The 21180-nt window shown below is 54.7% G+C and overlaps 1 protein-coding gene across 1 annotated transcript in view; it reads left to right on the top strand.

The window, feature by feature from the left end:
• The window catches only part of CUNH6orf132 (chromosome unknown C6orf132 homolog), a 29808-nt gene extending 9168 nt beyond the window's left edge, over window positions 1–20640 (top strand). The window contains exons 2-6 of the mRNA XM_040983066.1: window positions 2014–2120; window positions 15777–15852; window positions 16845–18577; window positions 18665–20019; window positions 20523–20640. Of these exons, the coding sequence (XP_040839000.1) occupies window positions 2014–2120; window positions 15777–15852; window positions 16845–18577; window positions 18665–20019; window positions 20523–20640 (3389 nt within the window). The remainder of the gene's footprint in view (window positions 1–2013; window positions 2121–15776; window positions 15853–16844; window positions 18578–18664; window positions 20020–20522) is intronic.
• The last annotated feature ends 540 nt before the right edge of the window (window positions 20641–21180 follow it).

Below are 21180 nucleotides of genomic sequence, written 5' to 3'. Positions count from 1 at the left end.
TAGAGAATCACATCTCTTTGAGAGGCTTCCCCTGCTTTTAACAGCCACAGCCGACCCAAACAGCCATGCCTCAGAGTCAGGCTGAGTCATTGAGCCTGGGAGGCCACAAGAAGCATGCCTGTGGAGTGTCATGGCCTTGACTCCTGCTTGGCTGGGAGCCAGCTGCTGCACCTCTCCTTGGTCAAAGCCAAGACTGTCCCCCTGCCTGTTTGCCCCTATCCAAGTCATGTAAGTGGCAGGACCCCAATTCCCTGGCTTCAACCCTGCCCGTGAGGTTTCCGGCAAGTTCTCTGACTTCTTGTGCCTCCATTTTCCCATCTGAGAGTAAACATTGTGCCAATTGGCCTGGGCTGTTTTGAGCATCAGATGAACTGATGGTGTGGAAGATGATTTGAACAATGCTGAGCAGGGCATTTGACCTCTCACTGCTGCAGGTACCAGTTTTGTGGCATGGCTTACGTATGCATTTCCCAAACACCTTTGTCCCAGTCATCATAGCTGTACTTGGCCATAGAGAGGACATTCTTGTGCCCCCTTGACACCTGTCAAGGTTAAACAAAATCATCTGAGAGTCTGCCTGGAGGGAGTGTGGCTGGAGTCCCACCCCAACCCTATTTAGATGTGCACTGTACTGCCCAGGAAAGGGATCCTGGAAGCCACACGAAGGGAACCTCGTGGCTCTCTGGATGGCAGCTGGGTGTGTTCTCTCTGCTTGCTTCTGATTGGCTGCGTCTGCATGCTTGTTGCGCCCCACTCCGGGCCCCAGCCAATCTGGATGAGCAGCCTCGGGCATGGAGCCTGGCAAGGCTGACTGGGGAATCGTGTTTGCCCGGACTGAGCAAGGGTCTGGCTGAGCTGCGGGCTGGTGTCCTCAGGGCCGTGGGCAGTCATCTAGGCCCCCGCCCTGGGTGCCCTGTGAAAGGGGAAAGAGTCTTGAATGCCCAGGCAGAGATCCCACCTCCGGCTTTGGGACAGGGGAGCATGGTGGCTCCCAGGAGCCTCCCTGTCAGGGCCCCCAAACCTCCATGGCCACGAGGGAGGTTGTGTAGGAATCTGGGGTGGGTGGAGTCAGCTCCCAGGATCTCACTGACAAACCAGAGTTTTTTTGGACCGAATCATAAAATGAATGTGGCTTTCTTGCAATTTCCTCCTCCAGTCCCTTGCAAGGGGGAAGAGTGCTCCCGGCCAGTTCCAGGTTCCAGGGACCTGGATTCTGGTTCTTCGAGATTTTGATTTTTCTTTGGCTTCCTGTCTGGCTACAGAGCAGGGGAAGATCTCGCACAGCCTGCTGAGTAGACATGAGTCCTCCAGCTCTGCCCCGAGTGAGCCATGAGTGTGAGCCATGTGTGTCAAAGGCCATGGGGGGAGAGGGGGCTCCCTTCAGCTCTTCTGCTGTGGTAGACACAGGCCCAAACACCCTAGCCAGATCAATTCAGTATCATCCTCCTCAGGTAGGGGGAAGGGACACTGTGTGTTGCGCATGCTATGTGCTGGCCACTCTCCCACTGTACAGATGGGAAAGTGAGGCACAGAGAGGCCATCCACAGGATTCATGAATGCCACGAGCATGCCATCAGTGGTCTGGGACCCAGGGAACTCTTGAATGAAAGGAAACAGAAGGGAAAGTACAGTTGTCCTCATCTGCCCTGCTTGTTCCAGGTTAGAAACTCAAACACTTGAGAGAAAAACCGGCTTGTTGTCCTTGTGCTCCCAGAGATAAGCTTTGGGTGGGGCCTTGGTTAAGCCCAGGGTCCCTGAAAGGAGTCAGAAGTTGTGAGGTTGCTGTGGGAGAGGCGGCTCGGGACCTGTTGGCTGAGGGGTGGGGAGGGGAATGAGCCCAGGAAGACCAAAGGAGATCCCGGAGCCTCTGCCTCTGTGGCTGCCTCGGCACCTGCCCCGCCCTGGGACCCGAGGGTGCTGGGCAGAGCAGTCTAGGCAGGCAGCGGCTTTTGTCTGTCCTCACGAGGCCTCTGCTGCTCGACCTTGCTCACTGGCTCTCTCTCTGTTTTACAGATGGGATCTACTATGGGGACCACCGGTTCGACACCGTGAGTGAGTCGGGGACAGCCACGCTGAAAGCTCGGCCCCGAGTGAGGCCCCTGCTGACCTTCCTCCCTCTGGTGAGTATGGGCGGGCCCCTCATGCGGGGGCGGGAGGTCCGAAGGTCGGTTGGCTCTGGGCAGGGTCAGCCCACCAGCCGGAGGAAGCAGTGGCTCCCCGCTGTCTTGGCCACCTGTCTGCCTGCGACCTGAGCCTCTGTTTCCTTCTCTTCCAACCCAGGAGGAGGCATGGCCAAAGCTCAGGGCAGACAGGCTGGGATTGGGGGCGAAGAGCAGGGAGGGGTGCAGATCCTCTGAGGTCGAAAGCCAAGGAGCGGTTACGGTGTTGTGGGGTGGGGACTCCCAGCTCAGGGATGGCTGTACCCCACAGGTGTCACTGAGCCCAAGGTGCTGCTCTCCAGGCCCTCCCTACCCACTGCAGGTGACCACTGAGCCACCAGGATTTTACTCAATTTGTTATATTCAAAAAGTTTATTATTGCAACATGTGATCAGTATAAAAATACTAGTGAGATATATATTTCCTTCGTGCTAAGTCTTCAATCTATATAGTACATTTCACTTACTTTGTTTTTTTTTCTTTTTCTTTCTTTTTTTTTTTTTTTTTTGAAAAGCAGAGAGAGAGAATGTTCACTCCAGGTTCACTTCCCAAATGTCTGCAACAGCCAGGGTTGGCCTACAACTCATCCAGGGTTTCCCATGTGGGTGGCAGGGACTCAAGTACTTGGGCTGTCACCTGCATCCACAGGCAGCTGACACTGGAAGCAGAGCTGAGACCCAGGTGCTCTAAGAAGGAGAGTGGGTTTCCTAGGAAGGGTCCTAACCACTCAGTTGAATACTTGCTCCAGCGTATCCCACCTCTCATTGCAAGTCTGGTGGTCACCTGTGGCCAGCGTTGACCATCAGCCACCGACTGTCTAAACCGCCAGGCTCCTAGATTGCAGGTTCACTCCCAGATGCCAGATCTGGGTCCTGGCCAGAACAACACTGTTGTTGAGGTTTACACTGCTAAGGCTAATGTGCCTGCCCTGGGCTGAGCTCTCAGTGGGGCTGCATGGTCCTGAGTTGCCCACATGTCCTGCCTGGAACTGCTTGGCACAACCACCAGTTTTTTTTCCTGGTTGGTCCATCCTTGTGGAGCCCAAGATCCTAGACAGTACAGAGAAAGCCTGACATTCCTGTTGCGTCCCACGGCCTTCAGGTAGAAGGCTGAGCAGGCAAACCTCTGGGACTTGCACTTGAAACAATTTCTTTTTATTATTATTATTATTATTTATTTTTTATTACAAAGTCATATATACAGAGAGGAAGATCTTCTGTCCGATGATTCACTCCCCAAGTGACCGCAATGGCCGGTGCTGCGCCGATCTGAAGCTGGGTACCAGGAACTTTTTTCCAGGTCTCCCACTCGGGTGCAGGGTCCCAAGGCTTTGGGCCGTCTTCGACTGCATTCCCAGGCCACAAGCAGGGAGCTGGATGGGAAGTGAAGCTGCTGGGATTAGAACTGGCACCCATATGGGATCCTGGCGCGTCCAAGGCGAGAACTTTAGCCACTAGACCACGCTGCCGGGCCCAGTTGAAATAATTTCTTTTGTGCTTAGAAAAGGAAGTCATGACTGTAATAGGCAGATATAGGAAATATGACACTGACAGGCAAATAGCAAACAGGCCAGTCTCTCACTTGGTTACCAGAAGCTCTAGTGGTGGGGAGCTTGCATCCATAAATGCAGATGAAATAATGCTGAGGCGCTCTCCGCTCAGCCGCCCCCAGGCCACAGCCTCAGAACCACACGGTGCAGGCCCAGAGCTGACACATTTGTTCCTAGATGCAGGCGAAATGGCCATCATCTCTTGAGTGGCTCCTCTCCTCCCAGCCCTTCTCCACATCTGGACCACCCCAGGAACCAGCAGATGCAGGCCCAGCTGAAGCGCCACTGCCTGACCACTGTGTTGTATCTTCTTCCCCAGCTCCCACTGTGTGCTCCTCCGACATTTCTGGCCTTTCCTGCTTCTGGGTCCCTGGCTTCCATCAGGTCTGGGCAGAACATGACTCACGCCACTGGCGTGGGCTTGGCCATCTGCACAGACCTGAAGCAGTCTTTCTGGGCAAACCTCAGAGCTGGTCATGCTCAGAGATGGGGGCTTCTGTCCCCACAAACTCAGGATAGCTCACTGGAAGGGACAAGAGGATGATGACTGTGGGAACTAACAAAAGCAGAGTGGCTCCTGGGAAGGGGACTCTGGCTGCCGCTGGGTCCCATCACGCCCCGTGATTGTGGCTCAGGTGCACTGAGCAGGTGTCATGCTTAGTGTCTGAGTGTTAGCAGGGATACTCCATGAGCAAGGGGCTGTCACTTGTCCCCAGATTTTAGCTAAAGCATTTGGCACAGAGAAGGCCAGTCAAGGGTGAGCTGGAATTTGAACCTCTCATGGCAGCTCTGGTGCCTAAGTTGTCTGCAGGCCATCCTACAGCTACTGCCTAGAAGCTTTGGACTTCCCCTCCCAGGGCCAGCATCCACTCCCATTTCTCTGGTCTGTGCCTCTTGGATCTGAGGCCCCGCTAACTAATGAGCCACATGCACATAGACCTGGCCATTTTGGCAGAGGACTCTTGGGAGCCCCTTCAATGTCCCACTAGGTTAGGAACCATTGGCCTGGGACACTGTGCCAGGGACACTTCTAGGCTAGGGATTCAGATCACAAATGACAGCCTTTCCAGCCTGCTTCACCATCAGCTACTCACTTCTGTCATGTCTCTTAGGCTCAGGGCCAAGACCTTTGCTTTCTTCCAGCAGGTACAGGAGCTTGGGAGAGTAGGAGAGAAACAGGCAAGTTCACCTCCTCACACAGACACACACACACACACACACACACACACACACATATCCCTGCGCCCTCAACCCTTACAAGTCAGGGTGGGCCAGGAGCCGGGCCTGTAGAAGAATCCTGCTTAACACCATCCCAGCTGTTCTGGGCCTCCGTCCCTCTCAGTCCTCCCATCCCACATCCATTGGGCACCTCCCAGACCAGGCTGCCCTGGAGCAGGGGAAGTTCCAGGCAGCAGGGCCTGGGAAGCCAGCTGATGAGCAGCCAAGGGCCTTTGAGCTGCCTGGGCATGGGCCATCTGTTGCCTGTCCCTTGCTGCTGACGCCTCCAGTGGCCTGCTAGGTGCCAGGGTGCAAAAGAAGGGGGCCAAGTTGAAGTGGGGCAGGCAAGGACAGGTGCTTCTGCACTCCCTCCCAAATGCTTCCTTTGGGGTCCCCCAGCCAGCTAACCAGCAGTTCTGAAATATCTCAGGGTGCCCCCCAGTGACCGGCACTACAGCTGGTGCCAGTCCCAGCTGTGCCACTGGGCTGCAGGGTACCTGGGGACTAGGTCTTTCTCCTTGGCACCTCTGACTCCTCACCCATCAGCAGGGGGTACACTTGTCCTTGAGGTGTCCCCAGCTGTGCCTCTCTGTGCTAAAGTAACTCCTTCATGGAAGTGGAGTGGAGGAATGCCCGCTCTCTGCGGGTTCCTGAGGATACAGGGGTCGCTGCTCGGGCTCAGCGTCCGTATTTGGTGGGTCCTCTTTCCTCTTTCCAAGGCGAGCCTGGGTACAGAGCCCAAGGTGGGACTGGAAAGATTGCGCTTCCTTGCCCTCCTCAGGGTGAAGCAAACCATGCCCATGGTAAAGTACGGGAGGGATTACAGATGAAATGCCCATGTGGCAAATATGGGGAAACTGGCCAGACAGGTCCCTGGGGGTGCCCTGGGCGGCGAGAGCTCCCTGGATCACCGCACCCTCTGAGTCAGACAGGCCTGGCCCTGCCGGCTCCTGGACCCCTCCCTCCCTCCATCCCCCTGCTGCCGTGGAGAAGCAGCCAGCTCACGCCTCCTTCCCACCCTACCCACCTGCACCTCTGAACATGAGGCCCTTTGGGGGGAGGGGGTGGGATTTGAGCCCTTTAACGTAAGCCAGGCATGGTGAGCATTACTGGCTTCCGATGGATTCAACATGGGTGATGCTTGTCTAGAAGGGGCATCAGAGGCTGCAATGAGAGCAGACATCCCTGCCAAAACCCACCCCCTCCTCAAGTACCAATGGGGGAGGCCCCAGCCTGAGCTCCTGGAGCCCCATCCACACACTTCCATCCTTGCCTGCACTTTGGCCACCCCATGGACCAGGGATGAACTTGCCCAGCTCAGCCTGCCTTCGGTAGGATTGGCTGGACAGGCTGGCCCAGAAGTGGGCTCAGGGTCATTTAAACAGGGAATTCTGGAGTCCAGAGGAGAAGGGCATGGGCTCCCAGGGCACACATCCTCTTCCTCCTGCTGACAACTGTGCTGGTTGCAGAGCCAGAGGTGCATGATGGCCAGTGGATGGTGGCTGGCACAGTCAGCAAACAAGCCCAAAGGGCAGTCCTGGGACAGCTGCAGTAGCAGGGGGCCCTGCCCCTCTGAATTCTTCTCCCAGGAGGGATCTGAACTGTGGTAAAGCCCAGGGACCAGGCTGGGGTAGCAGCCCAGCTCCTTTAGAAAATGCTTATTGACTGGAAGGCCATTGGTGATGGGTTCAAGCACCTGGATCCCTGCACTCACAGGGGAGACCCTCGTGGAGTTCCTGGCTCCTGGCTTGTGGCCTGGCCCAGCCCTGGCTGTTGTAGGCATTTGGGGGAGTGAACCAGCAGATCTGTTTGTATCTGTGTCTCCCTGTGCCCTTCCACTTTGCAAATGCAAAATTAACAAGTTTAAAAAAAAAAAAAAAGACAAGAAAATGCATGCAGGCTCCCAGCTTGGGAGAAGCTGCTGGGTGGGCATGCACAGGAGTCTGAAGTGTCAGAGTCATGGTTCCTCTGGTCCCTCAGTCCTCCCCCTGGCCAGCACCCCACTGCCCTGAAAGCTAGGACAGCTGACTTTGTCCCAGCGGGGTACATTGGCTGCCTGGAGGAGGTTTCTGTGGCTTCTTCCCTGGGTTGAGGGTCTTAATCTCCTGTCCCCCAGCCATGCCTGGCTCCACCTCTAGTCCAGGATCACTTCCTGCAGCTTCAAATTTCCCCACCCAATCCTATGCAGGAGGAGTCAGGCAAGGAAGTTTGCATTCCACGATGTTCAGACACAGTTGGCTGGTGCCCAAGGCCAGCCAAGCGTTGCCCACTGGCCCGGCCCCTACCGTCCCACCCTTGGGGCTTGGCTGGGCCCTGAGGAATCCCAGGCATGAGGATATGAGTGTCCCAGGCATGAGCAGGCCAGCGGATGGGCAGGAGCTGGTTGTGGGGCGAGCCGTGCCCTCCTGAACTTGTGAAGTGAGCCACTCCCCGCAACCTGCTTCCCCCCACCCTAGACATCAAAAGGGATCCCTGCATCACCCTCCGGCAGAGAGTGAAACACTGCTGTGCTTTCCATGATACTCAAAAAGCAATTATTATTGTTGCATGGGGTGTTGCTTTCTAATTACGAAGGAACAGAAGCGCATTGTGAAGTACCGAGAGAGATAAGAATAAGGAAGAAAAAAAGGTCAACATTCTTACAGCAGTGCCCATGCTCCCCCAAGCCCCAGTCCCTCATCACTGCCCGGGAAGACCTTGCACGTGTGTGCCAGGCCCTGCTGGCCTCAAAGGGACTTTCAGTGCCTGCCTCCTCTGCGCCCAGTGATGGCTCTCACTTCATGGGTGTTGTCTGCTGTGGGAACAAGGAAAGGTTGGTCCGGGGCTGGACTCTGCCCCAGGCATGGAACAAGCTTGTCTGTGGCAGTAAGGCAGGGAGTGGCCGTGGCCGTGGCTGAGGCCATGGCATCTGCCCAACCTATGCTCCTCCCTCTTCACCCTGCTCCGGGGAGCTGGCTCAGCAGGATATATGCTCAGATGGGCATTTGCACGTTCCTTGCTTCTCTGTTCTGCCTGCCTCCCTCTCCTTGTAGCTACCACCCTCAAAGGGCCACAACCCCTGCACGCAGCACCCTGGCACAGAAGGTCGTCATTTTCCCAGGGAATAAGTGCCTGGGCTGGGACCATGTAAAGGGCAGGACCCAGCCAGCTCCCCAAGGGACTGTAGCTGTCAGAGTCCTGGCCTGAGGTTGGCCATGACCTTCCTGCCTGGCTGGCATGGTGGTGCTTCCTGGTAAAACAGCTCTGAGAACTCGCCCTCCCGGCTCCCTTCCTTCATCTACTTCTCCCTCTGTCTGCCCGGAGTTAGCCTCCTGCTGTCCCAACAGCCTGGGCACTGAGGGTGGTCCTCAATGCCATCTGGGTCACCTCCTCCATCCTAAATTCTTTCTGCCACTCATTCACTCAATCCAGGAATGTATTCACTCAACAGACATTTCTGGCATTGTCCAATCTGGGCTGTCACGTGCAAATCATCAGCTGTTGTTACCTGACACACTAGCAGGCAGGACCGAGCAGCGGACCATAGCCCTCTGTATGTGGCCACAGGCCGTGCGGCAGGCAGAATGTGAGGACAAAGTTAGGGAAGGCATGAGGCCTCAGCATTGGACCTGTCACTTGTTAGCCATGTGACTTTGAGCAATGTACCCCAGTTTCCTCAGTTTCTTAAGCATTACTGGGAAAGCATTAGCACCTGCTTCCCTCCTGGGTTACCTTGTGGGACACTCTGGGGAGGGTGTGTTGAATGAACAGCTGGATGAATCTTGCGCATGGGGCCAGGGGGAAACAGAGCAGGGGCTAAGGAGGAAGTGAACTTGGGCAGTGGTCACTGTGTCTCCCATGTAGGTACAGGGCCCGAGCACTTGAATCATCCTCCAGTGCTTTCCCAAGCCATAAGCAGGGAGCTGGACTGGAAGTGCAGTAGCTGGAACACAAACTGGTGCCCACATGGGATGCCAGCATCACAGGCAGCAGCTTTACCTACGATACCACAATGCTGCCCTACCCCCCGGCCCCACTGTAATTATTTCAAAGTGTTCAACACAGTGGCATTAAGCGCCTTTTTTGATTTTTCACTAACTCCAACGTGCAAACTATAGGAATGGCACAAAGAACTCCCTGAACCCGCCCACAGGTTCACTGCCCTGGGTCATATTTGGTTTCTGGCCCCTCCCATCTAGATAGAGGCAGGTCCACCCTGAACCACTGAAGGACGCCGAGATGTTGTGTCCCTTTCCCCAAAACACCTCAGCGTGCATGACCAAGGGACAGAAGTATGACCGCACAGAGAGCGCAGGAGTGGCCAGGACTTGCATGTTGATGTAGTTATTTTCTCTGAGACACTGTTTATATCCAGAAATTACCAATTTTCCCATTAACATCCCTCATGGCACGCACCTCCAAGCTATTGTCTACCCAGGGTGGCCCTCCATGTTCAATAGCTAAGGGAGGCAAGTGGGGGGATTCAGCACCCACAGGATTGATGCTGTTTACATTTGTGCACTGCCCACTGAAGATGGCGTTCTCAATGCCCCTTCCTGGGGCCCCAAGTGTTGTTTGGGTCTAGGGCTTTAGATGAGTGTGTGTCTTCCTTGGAGGGAACCATGGGGCTGGGTGCAGGATCTCGAGGATCAGACAGCAGCGGGCGGTGGTGGGTGTGTCCTGGGACCTCCTTGTGCAGGGGGTGGAGCCAGACAAGCCCTTGCTCTGCCTGGGCCGCAGGGCGTGATGTGGGCCGCAAGCACACAGAATAAGAGCAGTGATCAGCATCACCTCCAGCTACGCAGTGAAGCACCCTGGGTGTCCAGAAAGGCGCTCCTAGGACTCCTCGCAGCACCGCCTTGATGGTTTAGGGCATATTTTCACCCTTGTCAGGGAGAGGGTTATAAGTTGCAACACTTAATTGGCACAGGGTACAGTTATCTCACTGGACCCCCCGTGCTGCCCTGGCATCTCTTTTTTGAGGGAGAAAATGGTCTCAATGATATGGAGAAATTGCAAGGTGTCGGGGAGAAGGTGGCCATGTGGTGACACCAGCACCCCAAACGGGCACTGGTTGGAGTGCCAGCTGCTGTGCTTCTGATCCAACTCTCTGCTTATGGCCTGGGAAAGCAGCAGAAGATAACTTGAGTCTTTGAGTTTCTGTCACCTGCCTGGGAGACCCGGATGCCTGGCCCAACGTTGGCCATTAGGGACCCCTTGGGAGTAAGCCAGCGGATAGAAAATGTGTCTCTCTTCCCTGTCAATTTTTCACAGTAAATACATCTTAAATACATAAAAATGGCAAGTAGAGATCTCAACCCCGGCCTGGCCTCTGTCTCACCGAAACCACACTTAAAGGTTATCGGACAATCGGTGATTTGCATGAGTGGGTGGTGCTTGGCCATGTGGGAGACACACCCCTGAGGAGCCCCACTCCACCCCTGTCCCAGATCAGAATCACTGGGTTTGAGAAATGTTAAGAGCAGGGCAGTGTTGGCCACAGCAATCAAGAAGTGGCAAAAAAAAAGATGAGGGGACGTCTCAGAGCAATTCTGGATCCAGAATTTTTTATGAATCAGAGGAGTCTTTGCTGCCCCCCACAAAAAGATCAGGCCAATTCTAAGATGTTCCTTGATGACCCAGGGCCTAGTGAGTCTTTCTGTAATATTAAGCTTGAACCTACCTCTTCACATATTGAACTCTTTAAAAAATATATAATATGTTTTTCTTTGAAATGCAGATTTATAGGGGGTGGCACCATGGCACAGCTGGCTAATCCTCCTAACCATTGCTGCCAAATATTTGGGGAGTGAATCAAATATTTGGATGGAAGAGTTTTCCTGTAGCTCCTTCTCTCTATGTAAATCTACTTTTTTTTTTAATTTTAAGGTTTATTTATTTTTATTTGAAAGGCAGAATTACAGAGAGAAGGAGAGACAGAGACAGAAGGACTTCAAAAATCTGCTGCTTCACTCCCCAGTGGCTGCCATGGCCAGAGTTGAGAACCTGGAGCCTCTTCCAGCTCTCCCACAAGGTTTTAAAGGACCTGGGCCATCCTCCACTGCTTTCCCAGGCCACAAGCAGGGAGCTGGATGGGAAGTGGAGCAGCCGAGACAGAAACTGGCACCAATATGGGATCCTAGCACATGTAAGTAAGGTAAGAACTTTAGCCACTAGGCTACCGTGCAGGCTCCATATTCAACTCTTAAGCCCAGCAGGGAACACCAACTGACCTTACTATGTCCACCTCTGGGAGTCACTGTAAGGCGTCCTCAGCCCTAGGCTCCAAGGTCTCATGAGACGGCCTGGAGGACCCTTGAGGGAGCAGACCTCAGGCTGCTGTGGCAGAGCTTGGCTGGGGCTGCTGTGGGCTGGCCCAGCAGGGGAGAACAGCACGATAGCCTACTGGCTAAAGTCCTCACCTTGCAGCAACCACTGGGATCCCATATGGGCACCAGTTAGCATCCTGGCTGCACTGCTTCCCATCCAGCTCCCTGCTTGTGGCCTAGGCAAGCAGTAGAAGATGGACCAAAGCCTTGCAACCCTGCACCTGTGTGGGAGACCTGAAAGATGCTCCTGGCTTCATCAGCTCAGTTGTAGCCTTTGTGGTCACTTGGGGAATGAGCCAGCAGATGGAAAATCTTTCTCTGTCTCTCCTTGTCTCTGTAAGTCTGACTTTCTAATAGAAATAAATAAATCTTTGTGTTTTTTGAAGATTTATTTATTTTTATTGCAAAGTCAGATAAACAGAAAGGAGGAGAGACAGAGAGGAAGATCTTCCGTCTGATGATTCACTCCCCACGTGGATGCAACAGCCGGAGCTGAGCCAATCTGAAGCCAGGAGCCTGGAGCCTCTTCCAGGTCTCCCATGAGAATGCAGGGTCTCGAGGCTTTGGGCCGTCCTCAACTGCTTTCCCAGGCCACAAACAGAGAACTGGATTGAAGTGGAGATGCCAGGATACTAACCCAGTGCCCATATGGGATCCCAGTGGTATCCAAGGGGAAGACTTTAGCTGCTAGGCTATCGCATCAGGCCTGAAATAAATAAATATTTTAAAAAGGTGGGGAGGTGCCCAGCTGGGTAGTCTGGTGGCTAAAGTCCTCGCCTTGCATACACCAGGATCCCATATAGATGCTGGTTCTAATCCTAGTGGCCCCGCTTCCCAATCATTTCCCTGCTTGCAGCCTGGGAAAGCAATTGAGGATGGCCCAAAGCCTTGAGAAACCCAGGAGAGGCTCCAGGCTCCTGGCTTCAGATCAGCTCAGCTCCGGCCATTGCAGTCGCTTGGGGAGTGAATCAACGAACAGAAGATCTCCCCTCTGTCTTTCCTCCTCTCTGTATATTTGCCTTTCCAATAAAAATATATCTTAAAAAAAACTTTAAAAAAATATATAACATTCACCACAGGCTGGGAGTGTCCAAGGACTTCTGTATTGCATCATTGAGTCCTCAGGCTTCCCTAGAATGGGTGGATTCTGTTTTTATCACCATTTCCCAGAGGCAGAAATTGGGACATCACTTGCATACTAACTCAGCAAGAAGGGAGCTGACTTGAGACTCAAATCCAGGAAGCAGTGTTGTCAGCCCCTCACCACCCCTGCCATCACCCCAGAGGGGCTCAGCGAGTCTTGAATAATAAAGATATCCAAGAGGGAGGGGAATCATCCCAGGCTTGGGATGGGTGGTTTTGGCTAGGGCCTAAGCCTTTTTCTTTATTTCTTGTTTTTTGTTTGTTGTTTTTGTTTTTGTCTGTTTTTTTTAATGATTTATTTATTTATTGGAAAGTCAGATATACAGAGAGGAGGAGAGACAGAGAGGAAGAGCTTCCAATGGTTCACTCCCCAAGTGACAGCAACAGCCGATGCTATGCTGATCCTAAGCCAGGATCCAGGAACTTTCTTCTGGGTCTCCCACACGGGTGCAGGGTCCCAAGACTTTGGGCCGTCCTCGACTGCTTTCCCAGGCCACGAGCAGGGAGCTGGATGGGAAGTGGAGCAGCTGGGATTAGAACTGGCACCCATATGGGATCCTGGCGCGTTTAAGGTGAGGACTTTAGCAGATAGGCCACACTGCCGGGCTGTGTTTGTTTGTTTTTTAAGATTTATTTTATTGGGCCTGACATGGTAGCCTCCTGGCTAAAGTCCTCATCTTGCATGCACTGGGATCCCCTATGGGTGCTAGTTTGTGGTCCCACTTCCCATTCAGCTCTCTGCTTGTGGCTTGGGAAAACAGTAGTAGAAGATGGCCCAAAACCTTGGGACTCTGCACCCACATGGGAGACCTGGAAGAGAATCCCGGCTCGTAGTTTCAGATAGATTAGCCCAGCTCTGGCCATTGCGGCCACTTAGGGAGTGAACCAGCGAATGGAAAATCTTTCTTTCTGTCCCTTCTTTTCTTTGTAAATTTGACTTTCCAATAAAAATGAATAAAATATTTTAAAAATTGTTAATGTTTATTGGAAAATCAGATTTATAGAGAGGAGAGGCAGAGATTTTCCATCCACTGGTTCACTCCTGCAGTGGCCACAATGGTCAGAGCTAAGCCAATCAGGAGCCAGGAGCCATTTGAGGAGGTGGTGCTGCAGCCTGGCCCTCTCCCAGCATCTGGGTGTACAAGCAAGGCTTCACTGTGGGGGTGGAAGGTGACAGGTAGAGATGGTCCAGCAGGCATGTGGGAGGCAGGTAACAGGTGAGTGGGAAGCATGGGGCTGGGTCACTGAGGATCTTGAAAGCAACTGTCGGATGTTCTGCAGCTCTTCAAAAGGACAGGTGTGTGGCCTTTGTTGACATATGGAAATGGTGTTTGGGACAAAAGAAAAACAGAATGCAAAGTAGTGTGTACACACAGGCAGCTGTGTAAACACACTGTGGGCTGCCAAGCTGAAAGGCCAGCAGGGCATCTGTGGTGCCACAGCTAGCCCCGTTCTCCACATTTCTTGGCTTTTCTGTCCATTTCCGATAAAAACTAAGAGCACACAGATCAGACCGAGGGGTTGAACTTTGAACTCATCGCAGAATTATCTTTGTTTGCTCTGCTCTTTTTTTTTTTTTTTTTTTTTTTAAGTATTTCTTTATTGGAAAAGTCAGGGTTGCAGAAAGAGGAGAGACACAGTTTGTGTGCCAAGCGGCTACAACGGCCAGGACTGAACCAGAACGAAGATAGCAACCAGGAGCTTCATCTGGGTCTCCCACATGAGTGGCAGGGGCTTGCCTGCTTGGGCCATCTCCCGCTGCTCTTCCCACATTAGCTGGATCCAGAGGCAGAGAGCTAGGACTCAAACCAGCACCCGTGTGGGATGCTGTCATCGTAGTTGACAACTTGACCGGTTACACCCCAACACCAACCCTATGCTTTGTTCTGTACTTGATATGTACTGCATATTGTGCTCATCTCATGATTTATGGATCCTGTAGATTTGCTTGTGGCTGCAAATTGCTGGTAACTCCGGGACTGGGACTTGCATCACTTGCGGACAAGGGTGGAAGTGCGAAGGGCCATGAGCGTCTGAGTTGCTCAATATGTGTTCCCTGCTGAGGCTAACGAGAGGACCCTTTGCCCTCTTGGGTTGCATAGTAACATAAACAAGAGTCCTCTCCTGTCTAGTGCCATGGTGACTTCTCCTCCTTTTTAAGATGCAGTACTAGGTGCACAGGAGCAGGAAGCTGAGTTGCAGATTACCAGGTAGCTGGGATTTGAATGAGGCACTCTGACATGGAATGTGCTTATCTCAATTGCTATCTTCCCTTCTTTTTTTAAAAAAAGATGTATTTATTTTTATTTGAAAGGCAGAGTCACAGAATGAAAAAAAAAAAAAAAGATTTTCCCACCCACTAGTTCACTCCTCAAGTGGCCCAATGACTGGAGCTTGCCCGGAAGCCAGGAGCCAGGAGCCGGGAGCTGCTTCTGGGTCTCCCACATGGGTGCAGGATCCCAAGGCTATGGATCATCCTCTGTGCTGCTTTCCCAGGCCAAAAGCAGGGAACTGGATATATAGAGACTTGTATGAGCATGATTCTCTAATTTCTCCAGGAGCCATGATACAGTATTAGTGAATACGCTAGTCACTGCAGCTTTACAGAGCACAGTTGTCACATGCAAACAGCAAGAACTGGCTGTGCCGTGAGATCCACTTTGTACAATGTACCCTTCTGGCAGGCATTTGACTCATCCCACTTCAGGCTCCCGACCACAGCTTCCTGATGATCTGACCCTGGGAGGCAGGGGTGGTGGCTCAAGTCCCTGGGCTTCTACACATGTGGAAGGTCTGTACTGAGTTCCCAGCCTTAGCCCTGGCCCAGCTCCAGCTAATGCAGCCACATAGGGAGCAAACCAGTGTATGGGAGTTCTCTGTCTCTGTCTTTCAAATGCAGTTTAAAATGTTTTAAATTCTTTCTTTGGGCCCAGCACAATGGCTCGATGGCTAAATACTCACCTTGCAAGCACCAGGATACTATATGGGTGCCTGTATGGGTGTCCTGGCTGCTCCACTTCCCTTCCAGCTTCCTGTTTATGGCCTGGGAAAGCAGCAGAGGATGGCCCAAGGCCTTGGAACCATTCACCTGTGTGGGAGACCCAGAGGGAAAAAGCTCCTGGCTCCTGGCTTCAGTTCAGCTCAGCTCAGCTCTGGTCATTGTGGCCACTTGGGGAATGAACCAGTGGATGGAAGATATTTCTTTCTGTCTCTCCTTCTCTCCATAAATCTGATATGCCTTTCAAATAAAAAATAAATAAAAATAAAATAAAATATATCCCCTTTGCTGTTTGTCTACTCACAAGGTACACTGCAGACTTCCCAGCAGTAAAATGGCAATGATAGGAGAAGGATCTGTTTGTCTCTTCTTCTCTGATCTCTCTCTATGGTCCTTTTCAGAATGCCCAGGAGAACCATGGGCTGGCTGTGCCTACACCCTCTGTCCCAGAAGATTTTGCAGACAAAGCAGTGACAGGTAAGGAGACGTCTGGGTTTGGGGTTTGTCCATCCTTCCTCCCTGAAGCTGAAATCCCAAAGCCAAGTGTCTAGCCAACACAGCAGGGAGGGACCAGTTGGCTGCTGACTACAGTGAGGCTGAGAGTTGAACACAGCCAGGCTGGCAAGGCCCCCTTAGTAGGCGAGGCTGGGGACAAGAGACTAGACTAGCAGTGTGGTGGGGTAGAAAGCACCCAGGAATCCAAGAGGTGAGGGGCAGGACATACAGCCCTCACCTCTCTAGGCCTTCTGCATTAGGGGACCACATAGTCCTTGGCTAGGGAGACTAGGATGGGTGGCAGGTCCCCCCGTGTTCCAGTCACTGCCGCCTTGGCTATGGGATCTGTGTAAGCTGCAGAGAGCACTCCAAGTTTGTCTGCTTGTTCTTTCTCTCTGATGCCCAGTTCCTGACTCAGTGCGCCACCCTTGGGTGCTCAACCAATGTCAATTTCCCCTTCCCTGCTCTGGGTCTCTTGGTTTCAAAGTTGAACAGCAGAGTGGCCTCGGGAAGTGGCACATTCCTGGGGCCTAACCCCAAGGAGAAGCAGGAAGGGCTGTGAGGTGCTCAGTATCCCTTTAGCCTCAGATTATGTGGGTGGCCTTCCTTCTGCGCTCCATTATGTCCAGGAGCCCACAGCCTGCTCGTGAGGCTCCCTGTGAGGTGGAAGGCTGAGTCCTTGGTGGGCTTGAGGTCTCTAGAAAGCAGGAGCTATTGGTACAGATGTCTGCGAGGAGGTCCCCACGCCCCCTCCCTGCCCCTTGAGCACCCTGCACCCCAATCCCTGTGTGTCTTACTCCATCTGTGAAGGTCCAGCAACCATGCCCATGGCTTAGCTTTCCAGAGGAAAGGCATAAGTGGGCTGAAGGCTCTCTTGGGTGCTATTCCTCTCGACTGCCCAGACTGACCTTGGTAGAGAGGCCAGCAAGGCTCCCTGGCCTCATTCCCTTGGTCATCTTGTCTCTTTCTTCCAGGCTCCAGCTCACTTGTCAATGGCAACCTGCGACTGTACAGCTCTGTGGGGGACCTCCGGCCCGTGCACTATGGCGAGGATCCACTCATCCCCCCGCCTCCCCCAGGACCAGCCCCAGGCCCCCCTGAAGATGTCCCATCACCTGCTGCTGAGGAGTCCCCACCACCTCCTCCACCTGCCACAGCTCCTCCCCCACCTCCCCTACTGCTGGAACCCCCACCCCCACCCAGCACAGCCCCACCTCCACCCCCAGCTCCAGGGGCCCTGTCCCCCCCATCCACCGTATCTTCCCCATCTACACCCACTCCCCCTGACTTCATCCCACCTGCCCCACCCATGGCCTTTTCGGCCCCACCCCCACCCCCTATGCCAGCCCCAACCCCCCCAGCACCGGCATCTCCCCGGGTCCAGCTTTTCCCGCCTGGGAGTGTCACCAAGTGGAAATCAGAGGTGGCTCTGAATGGCAAGCAGCCAGAGGTCCCCAGAGCCAGCCCCCCAAGGAGCCCAGCGGAACTTAATGGGAACCACCTGCAGCCCAACGTGGAACCCCACCTCACTTTCCCCCGCTCGTTCAAGGTGCCGCCCCCAACCCCAGTCAGGACTTCATCCATCCCAGTTCAGGAAGCACAAGGTGCTCCCCCCCAGGAAGAGGGGATCACTGAGAAGGCTCCCAGCCGGCTCTCACTGCCTCCCACCTTCCACATCCGCCCCGCATCCCAGGTCTACCCAGACAAGGCCCCGGACCCAGACCGCTCTGGGGAGCTCAAGGCGGAAGCACCGGACAGCCTGAAGCTCTGCCAGTCCCAGTCCCAGACAAATGAGCAAGCTGCTCCCCCTCCCCCTCCTGCTCCTCCACTCCCTCCTCCTGCTCCCCCTCTTCCTCCAGCTGCCCCACCCTTGCCTTCTGCTGAGAAGGCAGCCCCTGCACCTGCTGGCTTTACGAAAAGCCCTAAATCCATTTCCCCTGCTCTCAAACCCAAACCCGAACCCAAACCCCCCAGCCCAGAAGACACAGCCTCATCATCGCCCGTGGACTGGCGGGACCCCAGCCAGATGGAAAAGCTGCGGAGTGAGCTGGCCGCCTACCTCTGTGGCTCCAGGAGAGAAGACCGATCTCTGGGCCCCAGGCCGGGCTCAACTGTGACCTCCCAGAGCAGGGAGGATAAGAGGGGCCCTGACCTTCCGGAGGCCAAGGAGTCCCCCTACAGTGTTCCTGGGACGAGTTCCCACGGTGAGGATGCCAGCCTGGCCCTGCCCCCTGTGGACTATGTCCCCCAGGACTCTCCAACTCCCAGTGTCCAGCAGCTTCGGAATGAACTGGAGGCCCGGCTTTCCTCGACGGCGCAGAGGGAAGGCAAGCCCAGCCTAGGCTCCCTGCCTCCCAAACCCCGGCTAGAAGGGGGAAGAATCTTTGAAAACGGGATGAATGGCAAATTCTCCAAACCGGGGACTAAGGACCCGTCGCCTTTGCCCTCCTCCCCTCTAGCAGCCTCACCACTCCAGGCCAAGGCCACGCCTGGGCCAGCCATACGACCCAAGGCCACACCTGGACCAGCCATACCACCCAAAGCCTCACCTGGTTCATCTATATCACCCAAGACCTCACCTGGGCCAGCTACACCAGTCAAGGCCTCACCAGTCAAGGCCACACCTGGACCAGCCATTCCACCTAAAGCTTCACCTGCTCCATCTACGTCACCCAAGACCTCACCTGGGCCAGGTACACCAGTCAAGGTCTCACCAGTAAAGGATATACCTGGACCAGACAAACCTACCAAGACCCCACCTCAGCCCATCACATCATCTCCACAGATGGCAGAGAGGTCAAAATCCGGAGAAGCTGCAGCACCCTCCCCACCAAAGCCACAAGGGTCACCCTTGGGGACCAGAGCCATCATCTCTCCTATGCTCCCCGCAAAGACCTCCCCTCCCAATCGGGAGGAAGCACCTTTTGTCTATAAGCCCCATCGTGGTCAGAACAACCCCAGCCATGAGGTTGCCATGGTGACACCCACCCTGGCACAAGGAGAGACTTCCGGGTTGGGGGGTCTCACTAAAGTGCCAAACCCCCAGAACCTACCAGCCATCTCAGCCAAGCTGGCGGCAACAGACCAACTCCTGAGACATCCAGTGACTGGGGAGGTGGTGGAGCAGGGCTCCCCCATGGCCCTGCTGTTAGCTGCCCGGCAGAGGGCACAGAAGGGGAGGCCTTCAGGGACCCCGGGGCTGGGCCGGTCCTCCCTGCCAGGGAGCCTGCGCAACCACAGCAGCCACAGTCCTGCAGAGGCCAGCTCTGACAGCATCTTTTACAGCGAGGGCCGCCCCAATTCCTTCACTGTGGTCCCCAGGTTAGCCAAGGAGGCGGAGAAAGACTCCCGGCCAGCCTCATCGTCATCATCATTGGTGGGGCAGCCTTCAGTTCCCAATCAGTGGACGCTTCCACCCAGAAGAGACACCCAGGACATGGAGCCCAACCACCGGTACAAGTTGTCCAAGGCTGAGCCCCAGCCCCTTGTGGCCTGGGAAAGGCCAGCCCCCTCCAACCTGCGCCAAAGCCACCTGCTGCCCAAGTCCTTCTCATCCCCACCTTCTCCTTCCTTGAAATGGGAAGAAGAAGAGGAGGAGGAGTTCAACTTTGAGGTCATCCCACCACCCCCAGAGTTCAGCAATGACCCTGAGCCCATGCCCCCAGCTGTGCAGTATCAAGGCCGCCGTGGCTCTCCTCCTCAAAAGGACTTCTCAGACTTGGGGCAGCCCCTCGGTGCACCTCCCAGTGGCTTCTCACGCTTCCCCAGGGGTGCTGTACCCTATTCCGGAGGAGGAACTGGGGGACCAGAGCGCTCCTCGGGCACCGGCCGCTCGCTCATCAAGAAGCGCTTGTATGTTGGGGAGACCAACCGCAGCCCCACACAGCCCCCTGGTGGCCCAGGCCGCAGCCTCAGCACCCCCAACTGCTTCGGGCCACAGTCGGGATCTGGAGGGCCCTTCACCGGACCTGCAGGCCCGGAGATGCGCCGTGTCAACTCAGCTGGGCGCATGGCCCGTGGTGGCCTGCAGGCACCTAGGCCCACCCTGGAGGGTATTTCCCATGGTGGTGGCACAGCCGAGGCCAAGGCCAGAACTGGCAACGGAGGCAGTGGGGGCAGTGACTACAGCTTCGCTTCAGCCACGGTCAGGTGAGCTGGGGCTGGACCACAGGAAGGGAGATTTGGGTGAATGTGGGGGACTGTCCATGGATGCACTGCTTTGGGACCACAGAGGATCTGACCAGGCCATGGCCATCAGTCAAATTTTAATTCTGCCCTGTGGCTTGCAGAAAGAACCTGGGAAAGCCACTACCTTTCCCAGAGGGTGCTGCCAGCCAGCAGCTCTACCTGTTCCTGTGTGTGTGTGTGTGTGTGTGTGTTCGGTCTCCCCAGGCCCCCCAATCCCAGGGCCTGGAGCTAAGTGTGGAGTGGAGGTGTGGGGTAGAGGCAATGTTGCCCATACTATCCTATGGTCAGCAGGGTCTAGAGTGCCAGGAGACCTGGCATCTGATACACTAAGCCCAGAGTTGGCAGGAACAAATGTAGTAGAGCTGAATTGGGGCTTTTAGTGCCCTGGAAGAGGCAAGGGGTGAGGATACTGGTGAGGCTGCTAAAACCATTAACCTTGGGTCTCTCTGTCTCATCCCACCCAGGTCTCCCCGCAGCAGTCCCCACTATGGAAGCCCCATCAACACGTTCACCGTGCGACCGGGGACCCGACATCCCATCTCCTATGCCTACTCAGGGACCCATCGGAAAGCTGTGCCCTGAGCTGGGGGGTGCTGTGTTACCTCTCCCCACAAGGGGCATGGGCCCCGGGCACTTGTTTTTGTTGGGGGTAGGGTGAGGGCAGGTGATGGGAGGGATGCAGCAAGTGGGGGGCAGGCAGAGTGGGGCACTGAGGAGGCTGCTCCCCGAGAGATGGGTGGTAAATGAGAAGCAGCCGCCCTGGCCCGGAATGCCAGGAGGGGCTAGAGGGAGGAGAGGGGCACCTCTAAGGCCCTGACTTTCTGCCCCTGCTCTCGGTACTATCTGCTTTAGCAACACTTGTTTAAAGCCGCTTTCTGAGCACAGTCTGACAGATTCTGAAAGCCCTGTGGTGCGGCCACAGCTCTGCACCAGGAGCCTTGTGGGTAGTGGTGATTGCTTGCAAGTAGCTATTTATGCTCCACTGGCTGCACCCCCCGAACCTACCCAACAGGAATTTCTGGCTACATCAGAGGGGTCCAGCAATATGAGCAATATGCATGTACAGCTTGTGGAGAAGGTTCTGGAACAGAAGCCATTGGCGTTGGCAAAGTGGGAGAGGCA

This window comes from Ochotona curzoniae, unplaced genomic scaffold (genome assembly GCF_017591425.1).
Source record: "Ochotona curzoniae isolate NIBS_2020 unplaced genomic scaffold, NIBS_Ocur_1.0 contig_3819, whole genome shotgun sequence".
Classification (NCBI taxonomy): Eukaryota; Metazoa; Chordata; class Mammalia; order Lagomorpha; family Ochotonidae; genus Ochotona; species Ochotona curzoniae.
Note: the sequence above shows the minus strand (reverse complement) of the source record. Positions and strands in the feature narration are given on the sequence as shown.